Here is a 27,986-nt window from a genome sequence, read left to right as displayed (position 1 = left end):
GAAGAAGAGTGAGGTCGTGTCTACTTTCATAGACGTTAAGACTAGTCCTACAGCTGCTGTGTGTATGGAACTCTCAATTGTTTTTTGTGAGAAAGGGCTGACCTGTCTCAGGCACCCAACTCCAAGAGAGGGTTCCTGGCTGTGAATCCCAAATGGAAATAGGTGCCTCCCTCCAGCCCACTTAGGACCCTAGCTCCCTTTGAGAGGTGGAGCTTAGACACCAACCCTCTCCTACTGGCTAGCTTAGGCAGCTCCTCACTCAGCTTGCTGGCTGCTCTGAATCCCATGGTTAGGATCCTAACTCCCCTCATGCATTGAAAAGGGAACCTGGAAATCTAACTCAGAGCTGAAGATTCAGCAGGGTGCCTAAAATAAGACAACAGAGCAATGCCTAAGTCCCCTTTGTGGATCTTGTCCACTGTCTGAAATTTCCATCTTTATTTGAATTGGTTGAATCAACTAACACCATCTTATTTATTTTCTAAGTAACCTGAGTCTGTCACTCTTTTAATAACAAAATAGTGCTAAACTGCATATTGAGGTTTCTAAACACTGTGTATTTACATACAACAAAAGTATCATTGACCAATGACAACATAAAACAGTGAAAAAGGAATGCTTTGGAACCACAATTTTTATAGTAAAATTATAAATTTCAATTTATTTATTTTAAACGGATAGAGCATTTTACAGAATATGTGCTATACACAAAACATTATTACATATACCAAAGCATTTTTTAGTGCAGTGGTAAATTTGTGATCAATTTTATTCTGTACAGTATTATGAGACATTTTACTGATAATGACAATGCCTTTATTCTCTTCTCATTGACACATATTCCATATTTAATTTTAAAAAATGAATCTGAAACATTGTTGCAAGATGTAAACTAACAGACATTCAGTTACTATGTGAACATTTTAAATATACAGTAATTTGATTGTTTTTAAAGTGCATTATGTGGCAATCTGTCTGTAAAGAATTCACTCTTACAAAATTTATACCACGAGATGGGAAACACTGAATTTGAAGATACCACATGTAGACAAGTTTAGTTGTCCTGTGAATTTACAAAGGTGGTCACAAGTTTGCCTTCACAATGCAACGAGAGGTGCTATGTACCCACCATGTACAGATCTTGGACTGGATGGCTCAAAACCAGTTGATGATCAGAATATGTGTAAAGAAAAATGATATAAGTAGGAGTATGTCATATATCATATGCAGCGGTAGGAACCATTAGTAGTGTGTGAATATTTATTTACTTAAAAGCATCTCAAAGAAAAGCCACTTCATTAAAGCAAGACTGCTCTCAGTTCTACTTCATGCTGGGCCAACTCAACCCACGTAGTCAGCAATGTTATACAGATAATTTAATAAGAGTCACTTTTAGCTTTTATTTATCCAGCAGTGCAAGCTACGTAAACTAACAGGCAAAACTGGACTTGATATTAGTGGGCAAATACTGCGGTTTTGCATGTGTAAATTCCTTCAATGCTGCGGAAGGGAGGAGACATAAAACTACCGTATGTTGAAAGCCCATACAGCTTAGTCACTCAGTTCTACCCTCTCCTCCAGATATTGCAATATATATGACATAACCTTTAAACTGAGAGCCTCAATTTTGCATAATCTGGCAGCACTATTACTGTGCACTGCCTGCACTCACACTAAGATTTTTTTAAACATTTACCAACAAACACTTAGCAGAATTTCTACCAGTGGAAGCCAGCAGTATATTTCTACCATAAACCAATGGTAAACAATGGGGTTTAGTAGCATCCATGATAAATTGGTGTTTAATTCAATACTCAAAAAAGAAAGATTTCTAGTGATTTACCTAGAGGCAATTCAGTGCTTCTTACAAATGGAAGAAAAGCAGTTATGATCAGAAAAAATGACGATGTAAAAGTGGCACTTTCTTGCTCAACATAAGTACTTCCTGCGTGTATTCCATTTCATCTGCTTACTTTTCTGACAAAAAATAAAGGCCCAGTTGAATAGTTCTTACCCACGTTGGCAAACACTTATGTGAGTAGTCCCAATTACTTTAATGAGACTACTCAAGTGAGAAAGTGTTTTGCATCATAATGGGTACACAGTTGGGCTCAAAGTGAGCAGATGTAATCTGGAGCCACTGAGAGACAATATGTTTTAGGATTAGAATGTGCTCAGCCTTATGTGGATACCCCCAGAGCCTTCCACTCTTCCTGGCATCCCTGCACAAGGGCTATACACAATCTGTCCTTTTCCTTGCAGAGCACAAGAGGTGCCACAGATTGTGTTAAAACCCGACTCCTCCGGCCTATATCTGGAGGACAGGAAACGTGGTCGGAAGCATGCCGTACCCTTTCAAAGTGCATACATTTGCAATCCCAGGAGCACTATGCTTGCCTCTGTAAGTTCCTGGCTCTGTGCCTTAAAGACACAATTTATATGTAAACTTGGAACCTCACAGTGGCAGTTTTACAGAATCATTTTTCAACGTATTACTGCATTTCATTTTCTTCTAATACTGTACAGGACCTTTAAGGTTGTGCTATAATTAAGACTAATATAGAAATTATGATTAAGGCTATGATTCTGTCATGGAGCTCACAGATGCTGTGACTTTCTAGGACCTCCAGGACTTCTTCTGGGGCAGAGACGGAGCAGCTGTCAGCTCTGGGGCAGCTGGAGCAGCAGCCACCGGAACAGTTGGCCATCGACCAGCCCTGAGGTCACTGGAACAGCTGACCATCAGCCAGCCCCAGGGCGCTGGAACAGCTGATTGGCGGACAGCCCCGGGACGCCAGAGTAGCGGCTGGGGTTGGGTCAGCCCCCCCTTGGGCTGAAGCAGAAGCAGTCAGCCCCTGCCGAAGGAGCAGTGGCAGGGCCAGAGCAACTGCAAGCCCCGACAGCGCTCTGTTTCCACCCCTCCCCTCCACAGGGTATTTTTAGTAGAAGACAGGGACAGGTTGTAGGCTTCCATGAATTTTTGTTTATTGCCTGTGACCTGTCTCTGACATTTACTAAAAATACCAGCGACAGAATCTTAACCTTAATTATGTTTTTTACAATGGGAAGCTTGGTAGTTTAACTCAGCATCCTTGTAATTGGAAATAATTTACATACACAATTTATAGAAAACATTGCTAGTAGCTTGAAGTTATTTATAATGAAGAGCTACACTCAGGGCTGGCCTGACTTTCAGAAGAGATGAGTAATTACAACTCCAGCTGAATTCAGTGGGAGGACAGATGCTTGGCACTTCTGATAGTCAGACAGACCCCTCATTGTATAAAGTGCATATTGTACTGAATAATACAGTACATTAGCAGAAACATTAAGTCATATTACTCAAGTCTTAGATTTTTGTTTGTTTTTCTCTGTTCAAAAGAACAAAAGGCACATAAGCAGAGGCTTCAGTAGTAGCATTTGCCAAAGCAAACTATCTGAGAAGCAAATTCAAATTATAGTATCAAATGCAATGCAGGTGGAAAATTTTGGTGAATAATTGTTTTCAAAGAAATCCCTCTCTCTTCCCTACCAAAACAATTTGTAAGCATTCAATATGGGAATTTTAACTACTCTGTAAGCTTGCCTAAACACCATAATGTTAAATTCCATAAAACTAACACTGATCTGAGAAATGTGAATTTTGTTTTGAAATTCAGACTGATTTTACAGCTATGTTCATAGGATTGTAGGTTGCAAAACTCAAACATTTGGCAATTCAGAATATAAAGAACAATACAGTCAAATACATAGGCCCAATTTAATTGGCAATCATTTGGTTCTATTCTGCAAAGTGAACACAGTCAACTCCCATTAGCTTAAACTGGAGTTGAGTTTTCTCAGCACTTTGCAAGAGGTGCTCAACAACTTACAGGAGTGAGCTCCATGACTTTACACTGTGATTTTCAAAGGAACCTAAGGAATCTGGGCACCTGATTCCCTTATACTCCTTTGAAAATCCTAGTTTTAGTTGTTAAATAGTTTATTATGAGGACTTCCCCCACTGCTAATTCTAAATTATTTGACCAGTTTTAGGCTATCATGATGATTATGTTACCACTGTAAATCAAGATATAACAGAATTGTTATATCAAATAAAGAATCCAGAAAGTGTACACCTGTTTATATAGTAATATAGTTTCTGGGTTTGTATCAAAAACAAAAGCTATGTTAGCCAAGCTTGAATGGTTTATTATTACATGACATCTACGATGAAAATACTGACTTCTGTACAACTAGCTGTATATTATTAATAAAAAAAAAATTCCTTAAACTTTTCTAGGTTTTTTTCAACTGCTATGTAAACCCTGGAGCCTTTCCCCTTTCAGTTTTACATTTTAGCCTGCCAATCTAGGTTTTCAATAGCTCTTACTAGCAGCTGTATAGGCTTTTAACTTTCAGTTCTTGTAAAAAATAGGTTTGAGACTAAGCTTAGATATCATTTATTTTCCCATGAGGGTTTCTCATGTTCCATCTCTAGCTTTATTTTTTTTTAAACCAGCTGGACAAATACCAGGCCCAAAAATGTTTCAGTTCTTGACTCTGCAAAGGTTAACTGGCATAGCTGGAGGCTCAGCATTGTCAGAGCAGAAATTTGGCCAGAAGACTGAGGCAAATCCTCACTTTTACCAACCACCAGGGAATCTTTAATGTCTACAAAGAGCAGCCAGGACTTCAGTTTTGAAGGCTGTTTTCAAAAGCCCTACATACATTAAACTACACAGTACTTAATAAAACTGCCTCATGTAGAAGGGTGAATCAACCCTCCTATTTCCAACTCTGTAATTCCAGGTGGTTCAGCACTTTCAACACTTTAACTTAAGCTTGTAGGCCATTCCTTCTAGCATGACAGTGCATTGCATTACTATAATATCACTGAACCAGCCCTGGCAATCTTTTAAAAATAGAAAATGAAAGATAAAACCTGGTGCAGTTCAAAAGACACTGAGCAGTGTGGATGCCTGATTGATTTTAAAAGTTTTGCATAGTTTGCCATAGGAGAGCTAGGAAAATCAAAATGAGCAAAAGAGCTTAGGTTAGTTTTGAAAGCCCTTGGCCTGTTAACACCCTGTCAAATAGGTACCAGCAACTGTGTGCAAACTTTTATTATTTTCAGCTGTTAGCTGTCAGCTGAGAAATTGTTGATTTAAAAAAAAAATTACATCTATTAGGACAGCAGATTCCTAGGGATTCTCAATTCAGCAAGTTCCTTTCTAAACAGATGTAGCAATGCAAAGGGGCCTTAAAGAGAGCAGAAAATCCCTCCTTCCTATAGGGCCTACTCAGTCAATGAAGAGTTGTCATAACAGCTCTACTCTGGCTCTCCTCCCAAACCTGGAAGGGGTAGTGTTGGGTGTGTAGCCAAAGTGCATTACAACCGTTTTCTGTTTTTCAGGACTCATAGAAGCAGGGCCCCAGCAATACCAAAAATATAGGTAGTTCAAAGGTGGCCTAAACGCACCTTTGCCATCTTATAAAATTCTGCCTATGAAGTAACTGAGAATCAGACCCCTTAGGCTATGCTACCATATTATAAACTGGGGGGAAACATTTCATTAAAGAAATATGCTTTAAGATGTTTCCCCAATTGATCAGAATGTAATTTCATGAAAGAAAAATTGTCTATTAGGTCTGACCTGTGCAGTAATACTAGATATTTGATGGTTTCGAGCTTGCCAGCCAATTAAATATATTAACTTTAATAATCAACTCACGTTGAAAGGATAGACATTCGGTATGTGCTCTTATTATAGATTATAATGCAGTTATTATAGAGAGCACCTCCTATACAAGGATATCAAAACCATTATAAAAATGGGTATTATTCCCACTTTACATAAGAGAAACAGATCATGGAGATGTTGAATGACTTGCCCAAAGTCATACAGAAAACCGTAGAAGAGTGGGGACAGCACCCGGATTTTCAGATTGCCACTCTCTGCTCTTTCCACCAGTCAAATCTCCTCCTAATGATACTAATTGGAATAGCTCCCCCTATAGGATTTTTATATTTGAAGATGTACTTAACATTTGGCAACCAGCAGAGGAGAGTGGGAAATGTCACTTGTCAATTTCAGCTGGTGGTTGACAGCTGAAACTTGAAAATGAGGAATTCCGAGAGTTACCTACAGACTTTAGGTACCAGACGGTACATTTAAAAGCGCAGTTTTAAAGTTCTTTGGTCTCCAAAACTTGCTGTATTGACCTATTATCCACTTTGTTAAAATCAATGTTAGGACAGGATGTTAAAAGTGCTTAATTAAAAAAACAAACAAAGCTGATTAAGGTTAGAATGACATTTCCAGTCCAATTATTTTATGCACTTTTAAAAAAGTAATTGTTTCTTATTTATTTAATGAACTTTTTTTAAATAAAAAGCATTAATACTTTAAGTTGCACAGTAGCTGGATACCAATCACTTCTTAGGTGTTTAATGACATAAGGCTGCACTGCATAACTCAGGTGTGTGCGTATTTGTACTAGTATACACCTGGCTGTGTGTGTTGCTTATGGCCTTAATTTTCAGAAGTGATTAGTGATTTTGGTGCTTGAATTTTTCATATCCAACTTGAGACACCTTAAAGGGGCTCTGATTTTCAGGAAGTACTGAGCACCTCTCTTCTGAAAATCAGTCCCCTTTAAGGTGCCTTTAGCTGAGCACTCCAAATTCAGGCACCCAAGATCACGAGTCATTTTTTAATACTTAGGCTGTATTAACAAGGTATCTAGCTATCTGAGAAGTTTTTTACATGTTTTCATATCTCCTATTTTCCAAACTGAAGACTGCATATATCACAAAATATATCACAAAAATTTTATAGGATCAAAGCCTCTTCAACAAAGAGGCAGAACAACAGGCTAAGTATGGAGAAGGCCATTCTCTCCAAGTGGTTGCTGTGTTCCCACGCCCATAGAGGGGAGACTTCTGCCTGTGGATCCAAGCAGACATGGATTTACCAGCCATGCCATTGTCCCTCCCTGAAGACCCCACTTTTTGCTAGAGAGGAGGGAGCCGATAACTTCTTGTTCCACTGGTCAGAAGAGATCAGAACTAACTAATTTTAGGATTCAAAATACTATGGTGATAGTTAGGGTACTGGAACGGAGGGCTAGCAATCACAACTCCTGTGCTCTGTTCCATGGTTCTGTAAACTGATTCACTGTGTGGCCTTGGCACTCAACCTCTTGTGTCTGTTTCCATTTGTAAATAGGCACAATTATCTGTCTCACACAGGGGCAGTGAGGCTTTTTTCATTAACATTTGTATTGGGCTTTGAGATCCTCAGGTGGAAGATGCAATTAAAAGTGCAAAACTGCTCTGGTTTTGTTTAGTGAAAATAATTATGCAAGAAAGGAACAAGCTTATATTTTAAAACTTTATCCAAAGAACGGCTTGAACCTCACCTTGAAAATATCAGGCCTTCCCCAAGGGGGCCAGCCTTATGGCTTAAGAAACACATCTTAGCAAGAATCACTCTGACTGTATCAATGGCAAGCACTGGAGATTAAAAATAAAAAGAGAAAGAAAAAGAATCAGGTTAAAACCTTATTTATGGGGACCCCATCAGGTAGTTTCAGATCAATAGTTAGATTTTGTTAAATAATAATAAAACCAAATATCAGTATCAATATTTTTGTGTTTAAATAGGAATACAAATAATTTGGATATAAACATTGCCCTGCAGTGTTTGCACCCCAGCGTTTGCAGCACTGGAATTATGCCCAAGAACCAGTGTAATACTACAAACGAAACTAACAAAAAAGTAAAGCTAACCTATTTTCCAGTGAGTTAAGTGCAAAAAATTAAACAGTATAAAATGGTGACAAAGAAGTTGGAATTTTAAACTTTTTTGTTTATGTAATCTAAAGTATTAATAATAACAAATAATTTTCCTTTTGATATATTTAGCCTGACACAGTGTCCCTTTGAGCCAGTTCTGCCCTGATTTCTGTTCTATGAAATCTCCTTGAATCCCATGAAGTCACCTGGCATGTAAATCTGTGCAGGTTTTGGCCCTTTATCCTTTCTGAGGCTCTTACAAAAAAGCTTCGTACAGATCACAAGTTGTTACTCTCTTATTTTGAAACATCTTTGCCTCTAGAAAGATTTCTGTGGTGTCAGAGAAGCAGAGAGGAACACCAAGGAAGAAAAGGCCACTGTAGCCATTCCATATCCATATATCTTCTTCTTGGTCAGATGAAGTGGATCCAGCTCTCCTCACATTCCCTAGGCATCTTGAGAAGGTGACGCCTGCAGGTGAAGCTGTAGTTCTTACCCTGGTTGTTATCCCAGTACTCCTGCCCATTGACACGATATCTCACTGCAAACTGGACTACAGAGCACAACTGGAGGAGGAAAGGAGGCATGGGGAGAAAGAAAGTGAAGACATCAGCTTGGCCCTTCCCATCCTCCTCAGGATTGCTGTTGTGCCAGTGAGCACACACTTCATGCACGCTCTTCCACTGGTTGAAGGTGTAGCGCACAGACACCTGCTTCTCAAAGGCCACATTGAGAACTTGGACCGTGCCACTGAGCCCCAGGTCTGAGCTGGTCACACATTCTAGACACACCAGCTGCTGATGAAGGTGGGTGGAGAAGTCCACACAGTCCACAGGCTGCTGGAAGTCAGGCACCAAGCACTGCATGGTGATCTCCATATCCATCTGGCTGCAGCAAAGGTCCGAGTTGATGGAAAGCCTGGAGAGGACATGCAAGGGGATGGATGGGTCCTCCCCAACCTGAAAGACTTTCACTTCAGCCAGCTCCAAGCCCAATGCATCAGCAAATCTCACCCGGTTTATGCGGCTTCTGCTGCACCCAGGAACACGGCATGGTGCTGCTGTATTTTTCAACCTCTCAGGGGAGGTGGGCAAAGACCTGGCTCGTCGGCGTATGATAGGCTGGAGATGTGGGTCACAGCTGACAGTAGTGCTGCTCTGAAGATGACTTGGTTGTGGCTCCCTCTTGGGTAGGGTGCTCAGACTGGCCCTGCTGCCACGCAGTGGCTGGTGCTCCTGCCGCCACCGTCCTGGACCCAATCCTTCTTCAGCCCTTAGCATGTTCTGATACAGATCGGAGAGGTAACTGGGGCTTTTCTGAGGGACAGGTAGCTCCATTGTTTCCTGAAGGCAAGGTGATGAAGTTGATGCCGCAGCTACTGAAAACTGCCTCTTTTGTGACAGGGAGGGGGCTCCGGGATGACAGCAGTCGCGGAGGCAGTGACGGAGTATTTGAGGTTATTGCACTGGATGGTGTAACTAGCGTTGATTGAAGTGGTACAGGCTGTTGCAATGGATGACAGGAATCTGGAAGCTATTGCGCTAGCTGGAAGAGAATCTGAAGCTAATGCACTGGATGGAAGGATATATGTTGTCTCACTGGTAGAGAATTCAAGGCTAAAAGGCTATTACACTGAATGGTGGAGTACTCAAAGCAGTTGCACAGGCTTAGGTGGGATCAAGGCTGTCACACTGGATACTGGTGGACTTGAGGCTGTCACGAAAGCTGGAGACAGTTGTGCTGGACGCTGGCAGATTCAAGGCTCTTGCACCAGTTGAGGGCGGACTGCAAGCTCCTGCAGTGGGCACTATGGGGTTCGAGGCTGTCACACAGACTCAAGGAGGATTGGAGGCTGTTATGATGGATCTGAGACTCCTGCCCTGACTGGAGCAGGATTCGAGACAGTCCCACTTGACGCTGGATGGTTCGAGACTCCTGCACAGGCTAGAGGGGACTTGGAGGTCACTGGGCTGCAAGGAGGCTGTTGCACAGGCTGGAGCAGGTTGGAGGCTGTCAGGATGCCTGGTGGAGGAATCGATGCTGTGTCACTGGCTGGACAGGGAGGAATCTAGGTCTGCGGGGGAAGAGGCGGCGCTGCAGCCCACCTCCAACCCCGCCCCTCCCACTACTCTCCCACGGCGCCCGTCTGCTCCGGGCTGGTAGCCAAGACTCAGCCCCGCCACAGGCCGAGCGCTGGAAGCCGCCCAGCAACCAGGTCCCCGGGCGCTCAGGGGTGCAGCCGCCCCGCGCATCAGCTGACAGATGGTTGCAATCCAAATCTCCCTTGCAGCAGTTTGCAACAGGGGCACGCAGGCCACGCCCCCCTCTGACGCTCCCGTGCAACGCCCCTCCCCCCGTCTCCTCCAGTATGGTAGCACCTCCTCCCATGCAGCCTTCCCTCAGTGACCAATCGTACCACCGGGCCGCCCGCCTCTCGGCGCATGCGCATTAGCAGAAAGGAAGCCGCTGCGGCTTGGGCGGTGCCTTTCGGTTTGCCCGTAGGCCTTGGTGGGATCTGCTTGCAAGAGCAGGAAGAGGCGGGCAGGCGGAGGCGGAGGCGGGGCAAAGGGGGGGGGGAGAGCGAGAGGAAAAAGGCGGGAGTATTGTAGTGCGGGAAACTGCTCCCTGTAGGGATTTGCTACTTGTGGGGCACTGAGCATGGTGTGGGGACAGTACCGCGTGGCGCCTTGGCTGGCTGGGGTGGGGGAGAGAAAAAGGGGGGGGGGGTGATCCCGGTGTGTTTTTCGCTCCGCAGCGCATTTACTTTCTCAACGCTCCAGCCCCCCTTCACTTCAAGAAGCAGTGGGCTTGCATTGCAGCACGGGCAGGTTAGGTTGGACATTAGGAAAAATTTCCTAACTGTCAGGGTGGTTAAGCACTGGAGTAAATTGCTGAGGGAGATTGTGGACTCTCCATCATTGGGGATTTTTAAGAGCAGGTTGGATAAACACCTGTCAGGGATGGTCTAATATTTAGTCCTGCCTTGATGGCAGGGGACTGGACTAGATGACCTCTCAAGGTCCCTTCCAGTTCTATGATTCCCCCTCCCTGGAGCAGAGGCAGCTACTGGAGGGGAAGGGGGGAGAGAAGGAGTGGCTGCCCTTGGGACAAGGGTGCTGGACAAGGAGGACGATAGGTAGGAAGCCAAGGGGGCCGCGATTGTGCCAGCGTGCTCATAGGACTCCTGTTCTGTCTGCGGCCTGATAGGCAGAGCAAGCTGCAGGAGGAGACAGCTGCTGCGTGTGCAGAGCAGGGGCATTTCTGCAAGTGTAAGTCACACTTGGTAGTGTACAAATCAGAGCATGCAGGCTTGTACTGTATGGCTTGCACGTGGCATAGTGATTACTTCTCCCAGTTTTCCCCATAAGAGTTCATCTTGACTTTCTTTTATTCTTTTAAGATCCTTCTAATCGTGTGTCATTTCTTCATAATTAAAAAGACTATTTCATTGTCAGCATGATTGCCTGTCAGAAAACAATATGTATGCCTGGACAGCACTGATTCTGGCAGTTTTTTGCCATCCTTTTTGTGTACAGCTGTGTTTTCGAATAGTGGCCTCTGCCTTAGGGATGAGCACATGGGTGGCCACTGGGTCAAGGGTAATCTTATACCCTCTTCATGGGCATAGGCAACACCTGGGGAAAGAAGTCTGTGCAGCTCAGAAAATGGTCCTTTCCTCCAAGCCCTTATTGGGGAAAAATGCAGTAACACAACACTGATATTCTTAATTTATCTCCGTTATCTGCTGCTACCACTTTCCCACCTTTTCATCTCCAACCAAGTTATGCCAAACATACTGTATACAGAAATAGGAGCGTAACAGAGGTGATTGTCTTTTGAGGAGACAGGGGAGGGAATATGCTGTTGGTCATCATGACCAATGTCCTGTAAAATGCCAGTTCAGAACCGCATGACATCTTGGTGCATATAACTGTGTCACTTGCTATGAGTCTAGGTGGCATTAGCTTGTCACCACATGCCAGCTTCAGTTACACTGTGATGATATTGCAACTGAAAAGCTTCATGGTACTGTTGCAGTGAATGGCATGTTATGTTCCTGTAGAAATTACCATAAAACTTCTCTCGCTGGGGGGTAAGGGGGTTAATTTAGAAAGGAGAATACCAGAATAAAGGAGCAAGTGGTATGTATACTTTCCCCCTCAATCTCGGAGTCTCTGCCCCTGCAAGGTGAGAACCTGCTTGACAGAAGCCTCAATGGAGTGAATTGAGGCAAGAGGAAAAATCATAGGCCTGCTACTGTGCTCCACCTATGTGAGAGGGGGTCAAATTTCTAACAGCTAGAAGGTTAAATGCACACTGGGACTCGGAGCGGTGTGTGGCGCGGGAGCTGAATGCTAAACTGGGACATCTGCAGCCTTGGATGCCTTTATACCATTCCACAGTTTGTCAGCTTTCTAAAATAAACTAGAGCTGTCAAGCGATTAAGCAGATTAATCCCATGATTAAACAATAATAGAATTTATTTATTTGAATATTTTGGATGTTTTCTACATTTTCAAATATATTAATTTAAATTACAACACAGAATACTAAGTATACAGTGCTCACTTTATATTTATTTTTTATTACAAATATTTTCACTATAAAAAAACCCCAAAGAAATAGTATTTTTCAATTTACCTGAAACAAGTTTTGTAGTGCAATCTCTTTATCATGAAAGTTGAACTTACAAATGTAGAATTATGTACAAGAAAGACTGCATTAAAAAATAAAACAATGTAAAATTGTAGAGCCTGCAAGTCCACTCAGTGCTACTTCTTGTTCAGCCAATCGCTCAGACAAACAATTTTGTTTACATTTGCAGGAGATAATGCTGCTGGCACATAAATACCTTGAAATGTCATCTACAAAAGTGTCTTGCAAATGCCTGTTCTCACTTTCTAGTGACATTGTAAATAAGAAGAGGGCAGCATTATCTCCCGTAAATGTAAACAAACTTGTTTGTCTTAGCGATTGGCTGAACAAGCAGTAGGCCTGGGTGGACTTGTAGGCTCTGAAGTTTTCTATTGTTTTGTTTCTGAGTGCAGTTAAGTAACAACAAAAATCTACATTTGTAAGTTGTACTTTCAGGACAGAGATTGCATTATAGTACATGTATGAAGTGAATTGAAAAATACTATTTCTTTTGTTTATTTTTACAGTGCAAATATTTGTAATAAAAAATAATATACACTTTGATTTCAATTACAACACAGAATACAATACTTATGAAAATGTAGAAAAACATCCAAAATAGTTAATAAATTTCAATTGGTATTCTGTTGTTTAACAGTGCGATTAAAACTGTGATTAATCGCGATAAATTTTTTTAATTGCAATTAATTTTTTTGAGTTAATCACGTGAGTTACCTGTGATTAATTGACAGCCCTAAAATATACTGATGCAGTGTTAGTAATGGGGTGAATAATGCTTCAGTCAAAAGTGTGTGTGTGTAGGAGGAAGGGGAGAGAACTTAATCTAAATGTTAAGTATATGAAATGTTCATTAAAATGAAAAATAAACCTCTTTCATATCTATCCCTCAACACACCATGAGAGAAGAGGCTAAGTAATAATGTCAGTGCAGTTAAGCCAGGTTAATTCTTTTCTTGTAATGCTCATGTGTGATAGGGTTTGTATGTGTGGGTAAACTACAATGGGTGATTCCTGAAACTTAAATTGTTACAATGCAAATGCTGTTTGACTAGAGCAAAAAAGGTTGGCTTTTTACTTTTAGCATGAACATCCTCCAGTAATAATAATTAATAAACTGGGTAACATCTTAATATCCCTTAACTTTTTCTCAAAGGGTGGCTGCCAACCCATATCTTTTTAGATCTCAGTCTTTCCTCACAGTTCACCTGCTTCCCTCACTTCTACTGCAAAGGCAGCATCCTGCTGTTAACCCATCAATCAGATTTAAAGAGGGTTTCCTAATGGAGGTTCTTCCTTGGGTTCTTTCAAGTATGGCAGATGTACTTGTTAGACAAGCAAGACTAGTATGAATAATAATGCTGTAAATAAAATATATTATGGTTTTTCATATTTTTAAATGTTTTAAATCTGCCCCAGTTTCATACAAAAAAAATCAATTGAAGCCCTGGTAGTTCATATGAGAAATGTGAAGGGTGAGATAGTGTGAAGTTTTCCTTTTAGTGGGAGCAGCACCTGGCTGGTGTTTTGGCCAGCTTTGGCTTTTGTTAGCTATTTTTACCCACCGTGTTTAATTTTGTATTTTTCTTTTGTAATTTAATTTTACGTGCACTTGTGTGTGTTCTTTTTGCCCTTGGGCTACCATTGCTGGTACCCTAGTGGTAGCTACCTCCACCTGCAACTTAAACTCTTAAATAAAACCTGTGCTCAGCAGCTGTGCGCTGTGTCAAAGATAACTCCTGTGTCGATTGCCTGTTTTTTTACAATTGTTCCCCTGGGCGGCCCACAAACACATTTGGCGCCGGGCCGACAAAAAGTTAATGCGACTCTGCACTGTGATAGCACCTGGGAGCCCCAGTCCTGGACCATTGTGCAAGGCAGTCTATAAACACAGCAAAAAGGCTGGCCTTGCCCTGCCTCTGAGAGTTTAGCATTTGTTCATTGACAGATTCTTCCAATAACCATTTCAAAGCTAGTAGAGGAACTTGGATATTGCTTTGCAGCCGTTTTTAAGTTAGGTACCTTCCCCTCACTGATTTGATAATCTGGAGATCTTGCCATTATTTATTAATATCTTCGGCTGGTGTCCAAAGGCTCCAATTAAATTTGGGGTGCCTTTTTTTTTAGATGCTGCACAAATACAAAATAATTCATAGTCCCTGCCCCCAAAGAGCTAACAACGGAATGTATTTAACACTTAAAAGTTGTGTATACATTTACTCTCACAAAACAATAAAAGATTGCAAACAAAAAACCATAATTTATTATTTGTATTAAGAGGACAGGTGTGCAAGGATCTTCACGTGGTTTCTGCCCTGAAGCACTTATAGTTTAGAAGTTTAAAATGACAACAAAGGATGGAGAGAACAAATTATAGCGGAAAGGGATGAAATAGACAAGTTTAAATCCACATGATCATGTAACTCACTTCATGCAAATTTTTAGCAAACTTTTTTTAAGTTTACATTTTTATAGTTCACTTCTTTCAAGCTTTGTGGCAAAAGTGAATTTTTGGGAGAGAGTTAGACCAAGTTTGTCAAAAGTGACTTGATTTTCCATGGCTCAGTTTTTTGTGGGGTCCAACTTAAGACTGATTTTCAGAGATGAGTTTTCAGCATTTTCTTAAAATCAGGCCTCTTTAAGGTGTCTCAAGTTGGGCATTCAAAAAGGGAAGCATCCCAAATCACTAGCCACTTAGGAAAATTTCCCCACAGTGACTTGAAAAATAGGTTGTAGGAGAGTGTTCCAGGCATATTTGTAGAGATGGTGCAGAGATGTTTGTGTGTGGGGATGAAGGGATGTTAATAGTGGTGTCACTGGTAGAGCAGAAGGGGTAGAGGGAATGTGACAGACTAGTTAAGGACATTATTGACTGCCAAAATAATTGGCATGAATTAACAAGGGGATGAACATCTGCAGTTACCATTGCTACACTGGCCTTATGCCCCTGGAAATTCTGTATCATACTAGGAGAATCCCCAGCTGGCCACTTAGATCATCTTGAAGGCTGCTTTGTTAGCTGGAACGGCACAAAGTACTCTTACTGGGAGCAAGGATCTGGTCCTAATTTTTTTGTAATGACAGTATTTCAGTTTTTCTGGTGGGACAGCTATGGGAAAGGGACAGACACATAGACAGAAATCAGGGTAGGAATATTACTTTTAACTGGGCATCCTTGCCAACAGAATGTTCATCATTATACCTTTATAGAGTACCATTTAAAAATTATTCCCATCTGGAATATAATTAGAATTATTGAAACATTCCAAGTAAAATGTAATATTTACTAAAAGTAACAAAAAATCATCACTTTTAAAGCAAACAAGTGATGCAAAATTCTCAAAAGGGTGAGAGACTTGTCAAAATCTGCTCCCCTGTGGAACAGGGCCAAGAATAGATGAGGTGCAAATTATGAGATGTTTCGCTCTATCAGAAATTGCATCCCTTGAGAGGGCTGAGGACAAGTGGTTGAAACAATTGCTGAAGGATGGCAGAGAAACACATCAGAAATCTCATCCCCCACGTGTCCTCTGTCCTGGTCCAAGGGATGAGATTTCTTATGGAGAGGAGCGAAATGTTTAAGAAACATGATCAGAACTAAGGACAGGTGAGGGGATGGAATTTTGGAATTGGTTGTCTGTCACCTGGAAATTACATCACCTCCCTCTCTTTATTCCTGGTCCAGAGAATGCAATTTCAAGGGAATAAGAGAGAGCATCCATAGACTGCTCCAGTCCAGGCATTTTCGATATAGAATTCAGACTTTACTTAGGATTTAATTTTGGAAGGAGGAGCCAAAAATGAAATGGATGTAGTGTTAAAATTTGCCAGTGTCTACAAATATATACAAGGTCTATGCATTTTTTTTTTTACTAAAGGCTAGCTCAAAGGGAAAGCACAGGTGGCTGATCACCTGTTCGTGTTACTGTAAAAGCAGAGAGTTTTTGGGAAATGATACTCAGCTCCACCCAATGCTTCTGTGCAAGAGGAAATTAAATCACGACGGAGCGTACGAAGGGTCACGGTTCCAGGGCTGCTGTGCATTTAAATGCAGCCCTCTACCTTTACAAGTGATCGTGCAGAGCCATGTTTGTCAACAGATTCCCAGGGGCACTCATGCTTTGGGATGGTACTAGCGCAGCCTCCCCTAATCCAGGGTATGGTAGGCAGGAGTGAATGACAGGCTGTGTCTGATAAATATTGCAGCAGCAGCCACTGAGCTTCCTCTAGAAAAGTATGCGTATCTCCCTGCTGTCCTTGACCCACAATGCTTTGCAATTCTAATGGCCAACCTATTCCTCAGGGAGGGTGGAGGGGCACGGTGCTGCTCTCCATTCAATAGCCCTGGTGGTGACAGCCCAACAAAGATCAAAGATGAATAATGCAGCTGCTCCTTCAGCAAGCTTTGGGGGAGGGAAATGTTGTTTTCCAGTGCAGCTGGCTAGCTGAGTATTTTTATCCTACTGTTATAAAACATTAAATCACGTGTGTGTGTGTGGGGGGGGGGGTGCATGGTGTTTGCTTACTGCATCCACAGGATGTGGTGATATTTGTATCCACTCCACTCTATCTTATAGGCAGAAAAGGTTGGAGTCCTTTGTTTAAGATTGTGGAAAATGATGTAAAAAAAAAAAAAGGTGCAACTTGCAAATACTCTTTAAAAAGAATAATAATGGGACCAGGCATTCAAGATTACCTCTTACTACTGCAGCGAGGGACGCTGAAAAAGGACAGCCAAATCCATGAAACCCACAAAGGAATGGTAATGTAAGGAAATTATTTTTTCTCTTTGCTAGGGAAATATGTAATTACTGCAGATTAGTAGCTAACTGATTGTGTGATTCAGTGGGGTAGCTAGGATGACCAGACAGCATATGTGAAAAATCGGGATGGGATGGTGGGGTGCGGGGGTAATAGGAGCCTATATAAGAAAAAGACCCCAAAATCGGGACTGTCCCTATAAAATCAGGACATCTGGTCACCCTAGGGCTAGCCAGGTTGTCATTTACTTCCTTTTCATGTATCTATTTGTTTATTCACAACAGCACAGATGATCAAATAGTTTATGTGCAGGTCACAAAGTTAGAGGTGATTGTTTCCATGCTGGAGGGCCTGGGACTTCCTTTTATTATTTTATAACCCATTAAAGTGACAAAACATCATTTTTCCAAACAAAACACACTGTACTGACTTCAACTAAAAATGAGTACTATGTACTGACAGAAGTGAATTTTACTGCAATCCATCTGAAAGCAGACAGAATATGGTTGCTGTTTTGAAGTGACATTTTCAAGCATTCTTTTTTAAAATAAGGTATATTTCTCATGTGCAATGCAGATGCAACTTTTCTTATTCTTAGAGAATACATTATTTTAAATGTTAAAATATTTTTTTTCTAATGTGGCCCCAGAAAGAGTGTCTCTGATTTATTTAAGGGACTACTCTCTGGTTTATAATGTCAAATTGTCCAGATCAGTAGTGCATATCATTCATTTTGAACATGTGTGGGATTTTTTTGCTCTTGATTTAAGCACCAACCTGTAATCACACAAAACTGTGAATTTTGCTTTGTGCCACTGTTGTGAAATAGCTTCTATTACTATTGTAACAAACTGCACATTCTGAGCCAAATTCTGCTTACATCCTCATGAGTAATCCCTTGAGCATCACTGGCACTATGCATATAAACAAGGCAAGCAAGATTTGGCTTTCTATATTCTTACTACTGCATATTATTATCATTACTTAAGTTGTATTGTGGAACCACCTAGTCCCAGTCATGAACCAGCTCCTCAATGTACTATGCAAAACAATAGTAATATGGTTAATTACTGACGTTTGTAAATTGCTTTGAGATCCTCAGAAAGTGCTTTAAAAGTGTGAAGTATTACTGTTGAATTATCTATTTGTGAATTAAGCACTTATGTGGCATGTAAATTAAAAGGGACCACCAAATATGCATGAAAAAGTTTTAGTGAAGCATAAATGAGAAATCCCATAAATCTAAGGAACACTTAAGTATAATTGACTCCATCTTTCTCGCCCCCTTTTTAAAACGAATCTGTACTGAAGCTGTGATTGTCAAGTATATTGTTATTTAATGACAATATCCTGTTTGTTTATTGCTAGTTCCAGTGGTGGAAAGGGACATCCAAGTACCAAAGGACTAGAAAAACCACTTCCCCATGTGAGACCTTCTTCCAGCAGATTAGGCAAAAGTATTTTAAATACCACGAAAAAGGTACATCAATTCAAATCCTTTGCATATATATAAAAAAATGTGCTTACATTTTATGTCAGATTTTTCTTTATTACAGTTTTAGGTACATATATTTACATATGTTTTCTAGACTTTCCATTGTGCCCAGGATGATAGTCAACCAAGTTTTCTTTACAAGGAAAGAAACAAGCTAGGTGAGGCTCATCAGCAAAACAGGTAAACATTTTTATATTGTCTATCTGAGGTCCATAGATTTTTGAAAGCTGCACATAAAAGTCTTCAGGTGAAATACTGGCTTTGAATTCAATGGAAGTGTTGCCTTTGACTTAATTGGGGCCATGATATCACCCTTCATGTTCAGTTATTAGGAACACAGATTTTAGTTACCAATATTGGAATCTTGCTAGCCTGCCTCAAAGAGCTTTATAGTCAAAATCAGATTCAAATGAAACAGGAGACAGCAAGAGGGGAAAAAAGTCAGTTGTATGTGTTTATAAAGACAACATTCCCCAACAGGAGCCACATGCTTACCACCATTATTTCCTGTTCTAAGCATAGTTAAAAACTGATCTCTCCAGTTCACCTCATGATACCCGTGGGCAAATGGTAGCTAACATCTGAATTTACTGGTTTAGGAGCTAAGAGTAAAAGTTTTCTAGTTTTTAACCATTTAACCACACAGAGGGCTAGCTCCTCAGCTGGTATAAGTTAGCAAAGCTCAGTTGAAGTCAAGGGAGCTACATCAGTTTACATCAGTTGGTGATAGGGCCCGGAAAGCCTAGCTATTTTATTTCTGTCTCAGATCTTCTTGCAAGAGCCTGCCTTTTCCTGCAGATCCAAATTTGCTTTCCTATACCCTGCACTTTACATAAAACACATTCGCAAAAAGAAAAGGAGTACTTGTGGCACCTTAGAGACTAACCAATTTATCTGAGCATGAGCTTTCATGAGCTACAGCTCACTTCATCGGATGCATACCGTGGAAACTGCAGCAGACTTTATATACACACAGAGATCATGAAACAATACCTCCTCCCACCCCACTGTCCTGCTGGTAATAGCTTATCTAAAGTGATCATCAAGTTGGGCCATTTCCAGCACAAATTCAGGTTTTCTCACCCTCCAACCCCCCCCACACAAACTCACTCTCCTGCTGGTAATAGCCCATCCAAAGTGACAACTCTCTACACAATGTGCATGATAATCAAGGTGGGCCATTTCCTGCACAAATCCAGGTTCTCTCACCCCCTCACCCCCCTCCAAAAAACACACACACGAACTCACTATGCTGCTGGTAATAGCTCATCCAAAGTGACCACTCTCCCTACAATGTGCATGGTAATCAAGGTGGGCCTTCTCACCCCCCCCCCTTTTTTTCCTGGGGACACACACAAACACACAAACTCACTCTCCTGCTGGCAATAGCTCATCCAAACTGACCACTCTCCAAGTTTACATCCAAGTTTAACCAGAACGTCGGGGGGGGGGGGGGGGGAAAGGAAAAAACAAGGGGAAATAGGCTACCTTGCATAATGACTTAGCCACTCCCAGTCTCTATTTAAGCCTAAATTAATAGTATCCAATTTGCTAATTAATTCCAATTCAGCAGTTTCTCGCTGGAGTCTGGATTTGAAGTTTTTTTGTTTTAAGATAGCGACCTTCATGTCTGTGATTGCGTGACCAGAGAGATTGAAGTGTTCTCTGACTAGTTTATGAATGTTATAATTCTTGACATCTGATTTGTGTCCATTTATTCTTTTACGTAGAGACTGTCCAGTTTGACCAATGTAAATGGCAGAGGGGCATTGCTGGCACATAATGGCATATATCACATTGGTGGATGTGCAGGTGAACGAGCCTCTGATAGTGTGGCTGATGTTATTAGGCCCTGTGATGGTGTCCCCTGAATAGATATGTGGGCACAGTTGGCAATGGGCTTTGTTGCAAGGATAAGTTCCTGGGTTAGTGGTTCTGTTGTGTGGTATGTGGTTGTTGGTGAGTATTTGCTTCAGGTTGCGGGGCTGTCTGTAGGCAAGGACTGGCCTGTCTCCCAAGATTTGTGAGAGTGTTGGGTCATCCTTTAGGATAGGTTGTAGATCCTTAATAATGTGCCACACTAAGGTGCCACAAGTACTCCTTTTCTTTTTGCGAATACAGACTAACATGGCTGTTACTCTAAAACACATATTGTAAGTTATGTACATCAAAATGGTCAAACCATGAAATGGGACATTAGGCAAGGTTATTTCTGCCAGCAGATATTAATTTAATCTCATTCATAGATTCTCAAGTCATACCACTTCTCTTATCTTTCATTTTCAGCTTTGACTCAGCTTGTGGACACAACTGGGGATCTAGAGGCTATGGAGTTAGCAAGCCCTGGGGTAGTTGGAGTTCCAAAGGGGTTCAATGATCTAACTGTAAATGCTTTTTCTTTTCATATAGAATGATGAGTGTTTGCACATCACTGTACAAAGTACGAGGGGCAAAGAAGGACCTCAAGGAAAGAAAGCAAAGTGAATCTGGACTATACAGAACCCCTTCCAATTTGAAGGGGAATTCACAAGGTGACTCCAGTAGGGAAGAAGATGGACTGATGCAAAGATTTTATTCCAATCAAAAAGGAGAATCTCAAAGAAGTCTTGGAGAGCATGTGACTGAAGCTGTCCCTTGCACTTCTAAACATCCAGGGACCTCTGTGAATGAGATGCTTCTTGACTTTGAATCAGTGAGAATTATTCAAGAGAATGCTGCTGAGGACAGTGCCAGTGACCTTTCTGACTCAGAAAGAATTCCCATTCCCCCTTCCCCCTGCACACCGCCGGAACTCAACCTCCGAGCTGAAGAAATTGACCCAGCATGTTTTGAACACCTCTTTGATGCGAGGTATAAAGAATCAATGTATTATTATCCTGACTTCCTCCCACCCCCTTTCAACTCCTGGGACCTGCAGCAGCTGGCAATGTTTGTTAACACAGAGTGTAAATCAGAATCTCGACCACAGCCAGCAGGATTTCTTGAGAAATATATCGATCGGCTTTTGCAGCTGGAGTGGCTGCAGGTGCAAACTATACAGAATGAGAAAGGAAAGACAGCCAAGGCTAGGCCTCAGACGGCTCCTAGTATCATTCGGACCCTAAAAAGCCCTGGCAAAGGCAAATCATTGCATAGCCTTTTGCCTAACAAGCAGTTAACTCCCCAAGAAAGTGTTATAAAGCTCCCCACCAGCCTTTCAGGTCACAGAAGAGATGTACACTGTGAAGAAAATAGCCAGTTAAATGCATATCCAAGTCACTCAAAAGTTGCTGAGGTGATGGGTGGCATGTCATCCCCACAGAGACGTGCCTATGAAATGAGGAATGAGGTAAAAAAGAGGTCAACCACCAAGCAGCAACTTCTCAATATGCAGCCCTGTGCAAGCAGCTCTAAGATTCAGGATGTTGGTATTCAGGATGTTGGTAACATTAGACCCCTCAAACACTCCCCCAAGTTCCATAGTTCAGCTGCCCCCATCCAGGGGAGAAACACACAGGCATGTTCAAATCTGAAGAATGGAAATGCTAATAATTATGTTCCTTCCAAGAAACCAACAGGGGACCGGAAGTTAAAAACAAATGGTGTGAAGCAAACATCATGTGCATTTAAATAATGAAGAATCATTTATTAGTAATTTGGCAATGCAATGCTGACTGCTGGAGAGCGGAGGGGCCGTGGTTTTTCCATCAGGAAATCCTGTAGAAAATTGTTCTTGATGCAAATTTCTGCACATTGGATCTTAAACTGGGCCAACAGGTAATATTTTTCTCTGAAGGCAAATGTCTTCCACTGGTCTTTCCTCAAAGGGTTGACACTTGCGTATGTAAGAGGATTCTATCTATTAAGGTTAGGAAAACATAAAGTGTCTGATTTCTTGTCACACTGACACCCATGTAACTTCACTGACTTCAGTGGAGTTACTCCTGATTTACACTGGTGTATGTGAGAGAAGAATCAAATCCATACATTCTCCATTGAGCAGACACACATGTGTGTCATATAAGGGGAAACAGATTTGCTTTTCTTTCTGATGGAGAAGAGCTTAGTTGATTTTAAAAGATAATGGAACTGGCCAGGCTCATCTATGCAAAGTCAAAGTCTCTCATTCATGAGGGAAGAGCAGGAAATCGGACTGTGAGGAGCAGAGAGAAGAGAATGTTTTGAAGTAATCTTCCGAGTCAGAAGAGATTCTACTAGTTAAAATCATACCACTGCTAAAGGATTGACATCTGCTCATCTAGGTACAGGCAAAGAATATGGCCTGGATATTTTTATACAGCTACCTTTGTTGTAGTGTTAGACCATTTTCCTTAAAGTCCACCTTGTAGGTCTTGCTGTTTTGTGTCATTTAGAAGGTGACCCTCTTCACGTTTTGAACTATTACCACTCAAGAAAGAGATCTTGGAGTCATCCTGGTTAGTTCTCTGAAAACATCTGCTCAGTGTGCAGTGGCAGCCAAAAAAGCTAATAGAATGGTAGGAACTGTTTGGAGAAGGACAGATAAGACAGAAAATATCATAATGCCACTATATAAATCCCTGGTACTCCCACACCTGGAATACTGCAGTTCTGGTCACCTGTAAGTGAGTGCACTCACCTCTCGTCAGTGCCCCCTTGGCCAAGTGCACACACTTGCACACTCTCGCTTTCTGATAGTCCCTCCTCTGGGATAGAGCAGCACCCCAGGGCTCCCACCCTGGAGACAATGTCTTTGCCCTCTTGGGACTTCCTGGCTGCAGCTCTCCATCTGGGTCACTATAGTTCAGTTCCCCCTCTGGGGTGCCTCACTGTCCAGGCCACTTCCCCCCAGTGGCTGATGGGGGATGAGGTGGGGGGACCCAGGCCCACTCACTACTCCGGGTCCCAGCCCAGGGATCCTGTAGATCGCAGCCATCTGCTGTGTCCCTTTAACTATGTTGTATGGCTTCTATAATTCCCTGGGCCACTTCCCCATGCTGTCTTCACCTTTACCTCAGGGCCTTGTCCTAATGGAGTCCCAGCAACCAGCTCATAGCTCCTTCTCACTCTCCCCAACTTATGATAGCGCTGCCCTGTCCGGGGTTCTGTAGCTCTGTCAGCCCACCACATATCACCCACACTCCTACAACTCCAGCAAGGAACTGATCTCCCTCTGGCTCTGCAGCTCTTCTTATACAAGGCTGCTGGGCCCTGACTGGTTGTATCCCACACAGCCACTCTAGGCAGCTTGGAGGACCCTCTCCACTGCCCTTCTGTGGGGGCAGGGTGTGGCTGGGCCATGAGGCCTCCAACAGGGGACCACAGAGGGTTTGGTATATCCCGTCACATCATCCCATCTCAAAAAAATTATTTAGAATTGGAAAAAGTACAGAGAACGACAACAAAAATGATTCAGGGTATGGAACTACTTCCATATCAGAAGGACTATAAAGACTGGAACTGTTCAGCTTAGAAAAGAGATGACTAAGCGGGGGATATGATAAACTTCTCTAAAATCATGAATGGTGTGGAGAAAGTGCATAACGAAGTGTTATTTGCTCCTTCACAAACAAGAACCAGGGGTCACGCAGTGAAATTAATAGGCAGCAGATTTAAAATGAACATAAGGAAGTATTTCTTTCCACAGTGCACAGTCAGCCTGTGGATCTCGTTGCCAGGGGATGTTGTGAAGGCCAGAAGTATAACTGGGTTCAAAAAAGAATTAGATAAATTAATGGAGGATAGGCCCATCCATGGCCAGTAGCTAAGAACGTCAGGGACACAACCCTGTCCTCTGGGTGCCCTTAAGCTTCTGCCTGTCAGGAGCTGGGACTGGATGACAGGGGATGGATCCCGTGATAATTGGCCTGTTCTGTTCATTCCCTCTGAAGCTTCTGATACTGGCCACTGTCAAGAGACAGGATACTGGGCTAGATGGGACTACAGATCTGACCCTATATGGCCATTCTTCTGGCTAGATGGGCTGGCTAGATGGGACTACAGATCTGACCCTATATGGCCATTCTTCTGTTCACTCTCTTGTGATTGGGCCCTTTATCTTGAAAGCTCCTGTTCATTCTCAGCTCCTAGTGATGGCAATGGAGGCTGAAGTTATTGAATAGTTTGCAGGACTGGGCCCACAATGGTTTAGAGAAAAAATGCATCTCTTCCCTTTCCAGTAAAGATAAGTTTGTTGTAAGACAACAGCCTGGTCTTGTCTACATAAAATCACATTCTTACGTGTGACAATAATTGGATTCAAACAACCCTTGAAAATATTTCCGCCCCCCCAATATTGGAAGCAAAATTAGGCCCAGTGGAGTAATGTTACCATTTCCCAGGAGCAGGAATGAGTTAAAGCACAGCTATTCCAGACTTCTCACTTCAATCAGCTCCTCTTTCATAGCTTTAAAAAGCGGAAGTGACTGTCATGCTGGTGAGAGGTGAACTGACAGCCCTAGGGAATGAAGCTATTGGTCTACACAGCCTGGGCAGTGAGAGTGGCAGTCTTCCCCTTTCAGCCCTCCTCTCCAGGTCTGTCTCCACTGTGGTGATTCAGTGTTTCAGACCATTCTTCCCTCTCATTGCTGGGGCTGCCATTTGTGGTGGTGGCTTTCATGACATGGACACCTGTCCCTGGGAACTGGAGTCTGTCTTTTTCATATCTTTCTTTAGTGTGATTTCTCCTACCTGGTCAGCCGGGAGAGATGACAGTTGTCAGGAGCAAGGTAGCTGAAGAATTATGGTAATTACACATTTATTTCAATTTCTAGACCAAAGACACAGAAGTAACCATTGCCCTATACCTTTGAAGTTACTGTGTCTTGTGGCATTGCTTTCCCTAGCTCTAAAGAATTTCTTTGGCTAAAACAAAGTGATCAGTGGATAGAAACGATGGAGGGTTTGGTGTAGCATTTTTCTAGTCGATCTGGGACAGCTGTAGATTGATTTTATGGTTACTCCTTCCTTGTCCAGAATGTCCCACATAAAATGGCTGAGGAAACCTTCAGGCTCACATGTGTGGCATCTATAATGATCTCTTAAGCCTTTTGTGTTGCCTGAACCTTTCCCCCCCCTTTCCCAATCATTTATACTCAAGGCCCTTTTTCCAGCCTACTCGGAAAATGTCTGAGAACCGGACAACTGGCTTATGGCTCTGTTGCGATTTCCTTTCCCTCTTTACACAAACTTTCTAGATGAAACTTCTGTACTTTCTGATCAGTTCCACATCTCCTGCAAGGTTTGAAGAATAAGGAAAAATGATGGATCCCATTAGATTGTGGCCTGATTTTCAAATGTGCTGAGCTCTGCAGCTCCCGTTGAAAATCAGGCTACTGGGGAGAGGGTTTAACATGATGTGTTCTACATGCTTTCTGCTGAAGCACTGATACATCTTTAGCCCCTTTTCAATCGCTTACTTACATCTCCACCTGCAGTCCGTAGCACTGGCCTGCAGTCCACTCTACTTCACCTTTCAGAGTAGCAGCCGTGTTAGTCTGTATTCGCAAAAAGAAAAGGAGGACTTGTGGCACCTTAGAGACTAACCAATTTATTAGAGCATAAGCTTTCGTGAGCTACAGCTCACTTCATCAGATGCATATCGTGGAAATGCATATGCATCTGATGAAGTGAGCTGTAGCTCACGAAAGCTTATGCTCTAATAAATTGGTTAGTCTCTAAGGTGCCACAAGTACTCCTTTTCTTTCTACTTCACCTTGTTTGGGTTCCAATTTCAGGAGTGGGTGAAATGACTCCATATCATGAAATCTGCTGTAATGTGAATCTGCAAAAAGTAACTCTACAGCCAGGATTGTGCACTGTTTCAGGACCATATTTGGGCTGCAGTGTTTGTTTTGGGAGAGTGGAATTCTGTGAAAGACAGGAAAGTAGAGAGATTAGCGTAACAGCTACCAAAGAATTGTAGGATGAGATCATCAGCTGGTGTAATTCCAAGCCCAGGAAATGACACAGATTTACGGCAGCTGAGGATACAGCCCTGCCTTTTCAAAACAAAGGAAAAAAATCTGAAAAAAGTTTGATACTTATTTTTAAAGAAGAAAATATTTATATAGCAGATGCTAAACTTCTGCTCCAGGGACAAGCATCAGAGCTGTTACTTGACATGTGACTAAGTCATGACTCTTCAGTAGCTCTTGCCTATTATGGTTTACATTAAGAAGCTGTAAATACAAGAGAACAAATTAAGCTATTTAAATTATGTTGCTATTGGTTGAACTCGCTATCTAAAATGCTGAGTTGTTTCTTTTTCGACATTGTGTGTTGCCTGACTTCAGCTCTGTAAACTTTTATAGCATGTATTTATAAGTACTTTGGAAAGATGAATGTTCATAAAAGTAGTAATAAAATAGAATATTTTACGGTACATTCCAAATGAAGTCATATGCTCAGGAATAGTTTGAGTGATTTTTAATGTTGTCTTCCTAGTCAACTCTAGGCCAAACATGTGCATCTCTGATAGAAGAAAAATCACTTTAAGATATCATAGTCTTTCCATTTTTAATAATCAAGCCAGGTTGCAATTATTTTTAAAACTACTGTAGTTGCATGTCATGACTGCATGTAGTCAGCTAAGGTGAAGTTCAAGTGCCTGTGCCCAAAAATCAAATAAATTGGCTTTATTAGAGGGGGTACTACCAGCAAGCTGCAGTACAACCCTTTTATCTGCTGGTCCATCTTTTTTCAGAGAGAGCATGACATTCCGCCTTTTGGCTTAAAGGGTCTCGAGTCCAAAGGGTGAGTTTCATCCTTTGGGCCCAATCCTGTAAACGTTCATTTGTATGAGTACTCCTTTACTCACATGAGTAATTCCCTGGAAGTCAGTGAAAGTACTCAAGAGTAAGGATTACATACATGAGTGAAGGTGTGCAGGAGCAGGGCCATAATCATTAATACTTATTTTAAAAGCCAAATTCCAGTAAAACCAGGAATCTGTCTTTCAGTGAGTATTACGAGAAACAAGATTCTCCTCTGAAAAGTGACTATATAAACTGCACTTATTTGATCGTTTGCATACACAGTTACACAAGTTAAGTATCCAGATACAAGTTGGCACTGACATTTTTAAAAGAAAATTTGCTATTAAAGTCCTTAGCTTTTAGCATTGAGATCAGTGTGGCAGTCTACACCTCTAAGAACCATTTCAATCTGCTTTAAACAGAGCTATGGTAGTTTACGCTGGAAGGGCTGGAAAGCTTTGTTTTCAAATAAAAGCTTGTATTCCGTAGTATCTGAATCTGTCACAGGACGCCAAATAAATTCATCAAGCAGGTAAGAATGGTGATGCCACTGGTGTAAGTCATAACATTTGTTAAATTACTG

At 41.9% G+C, this 27,986-nt stretch overlaps 2 protein-coding genes across 4 annotated transcripts; one reads left to right on the top strand and one right to left on the bottom strand.

Moving 5' to 3' along the window:
* Positions 1-680: 680 nt before the first annotated feature.
* On the bottom strand, positions 681-10,065 carry PPP1R3D (protein phosphatase 1 regulatory subunit 3D). The gene has a single exon (XM_073309191.1). It carries the CDS (start codon positions 9,115-9,117, stop codon positions 8,194-8,196), a length of 924 nt encoding a protein of 307 aa, XP_073165292.1. The 5' UTR covers positions 9,118-10,065; the 3' UTR covers positions 681-8,193.
* A 6,703-nt stretch (positions 10,066-16,768) lies between these two features.
* On the top strand, positions 16,769-26,188 carry FAM217B (family with sequence similarity 217 member B). 3 transcript variants are annotated; one of them, XM_073309254.1, is made up of 4 exons: positions 16,769-17,195; positions 18,563-18,674; positions 18,784-18,869; positions 21,099-26,188. In XM_073309254.1, the coding sequence occupies exons 1-4, from the start codon at positions 17,176-17,178 to the stop codon at positions 22,300-22,302; spliced, it is 1,422 nt and encodes a 473-aa protein (XP_073165355.1). In that variant the 5' UTR covers positions 16,769-17,175; the 3' UTR covers positions 22,303-26,188. The 3 variants fall into 3 exon arrangements, with proteins under 3 accessions (XP_073165355.1, XP_073165354.1, XP_073165356.1); XM_073309253.1 differs by having other exon boundaries at positions 16,769-17,200; XM_073309255.1 differs by lacking the exons at positions 16,769-17,195; positions 18,784-18,869 and having other exon boundaries at positions 18,602-18,674.
* Positions 26,189-27,986: the final 1,798 nt, after the last annotated feature.

The sequence above is a fragment of the Lepidochelys kempii genome, chromosome 13, assembly GCF_965140265.1.
Source record: "Lepidochelys kempii isolate rLepKem1 chromosome 13, rLepKem1.hap2, whole genome shotgun sequence".
Lineage (NCBI taxonomy): Eukaryota > Metazoa > Chordata > Testudines > Cheloniidae > Lepidochelys > Lepidochelys kempii.
This window is presented reverse-complemented; position numbering and strand designations above follow the sequence as displayed.

What these genes read in the sequence shown, in the direction of transcription:
- PPP1R3D (XM_073309191.1), bottom strand. Translation starts at nt 9,117, where the DNA reads ATGGAGCTACCTGTCCCTCAGAAAAGCCCCAGTTACCTCTCCGATCTG.
- FAM217B (XM_073309253.1), top strand. Translation starts at nt 17,106, where the DNA reads ATGGGACCAGGCATTCAAGATTACCTCTTACTACTGCAGCGAGGGACG. An exon ending in ACCCACAAAGGAATGGTAAT is followed by an intron (nt 17,201 to 18,562) that starts GTAAGGAAATTA and finishes GTTTATTGCTAG; the next exon opens with TTCCAGTGGTGGAAAGGGAC. An exon ending in GAGGCTCATCAGCAAAACAG is followed by an intron (nt 18,870 to 21,098) that starts GTAAACATTTTT and finishes CTTTTCATATAG; the next exon opens with AATGATGAGTGTTTGCACAT.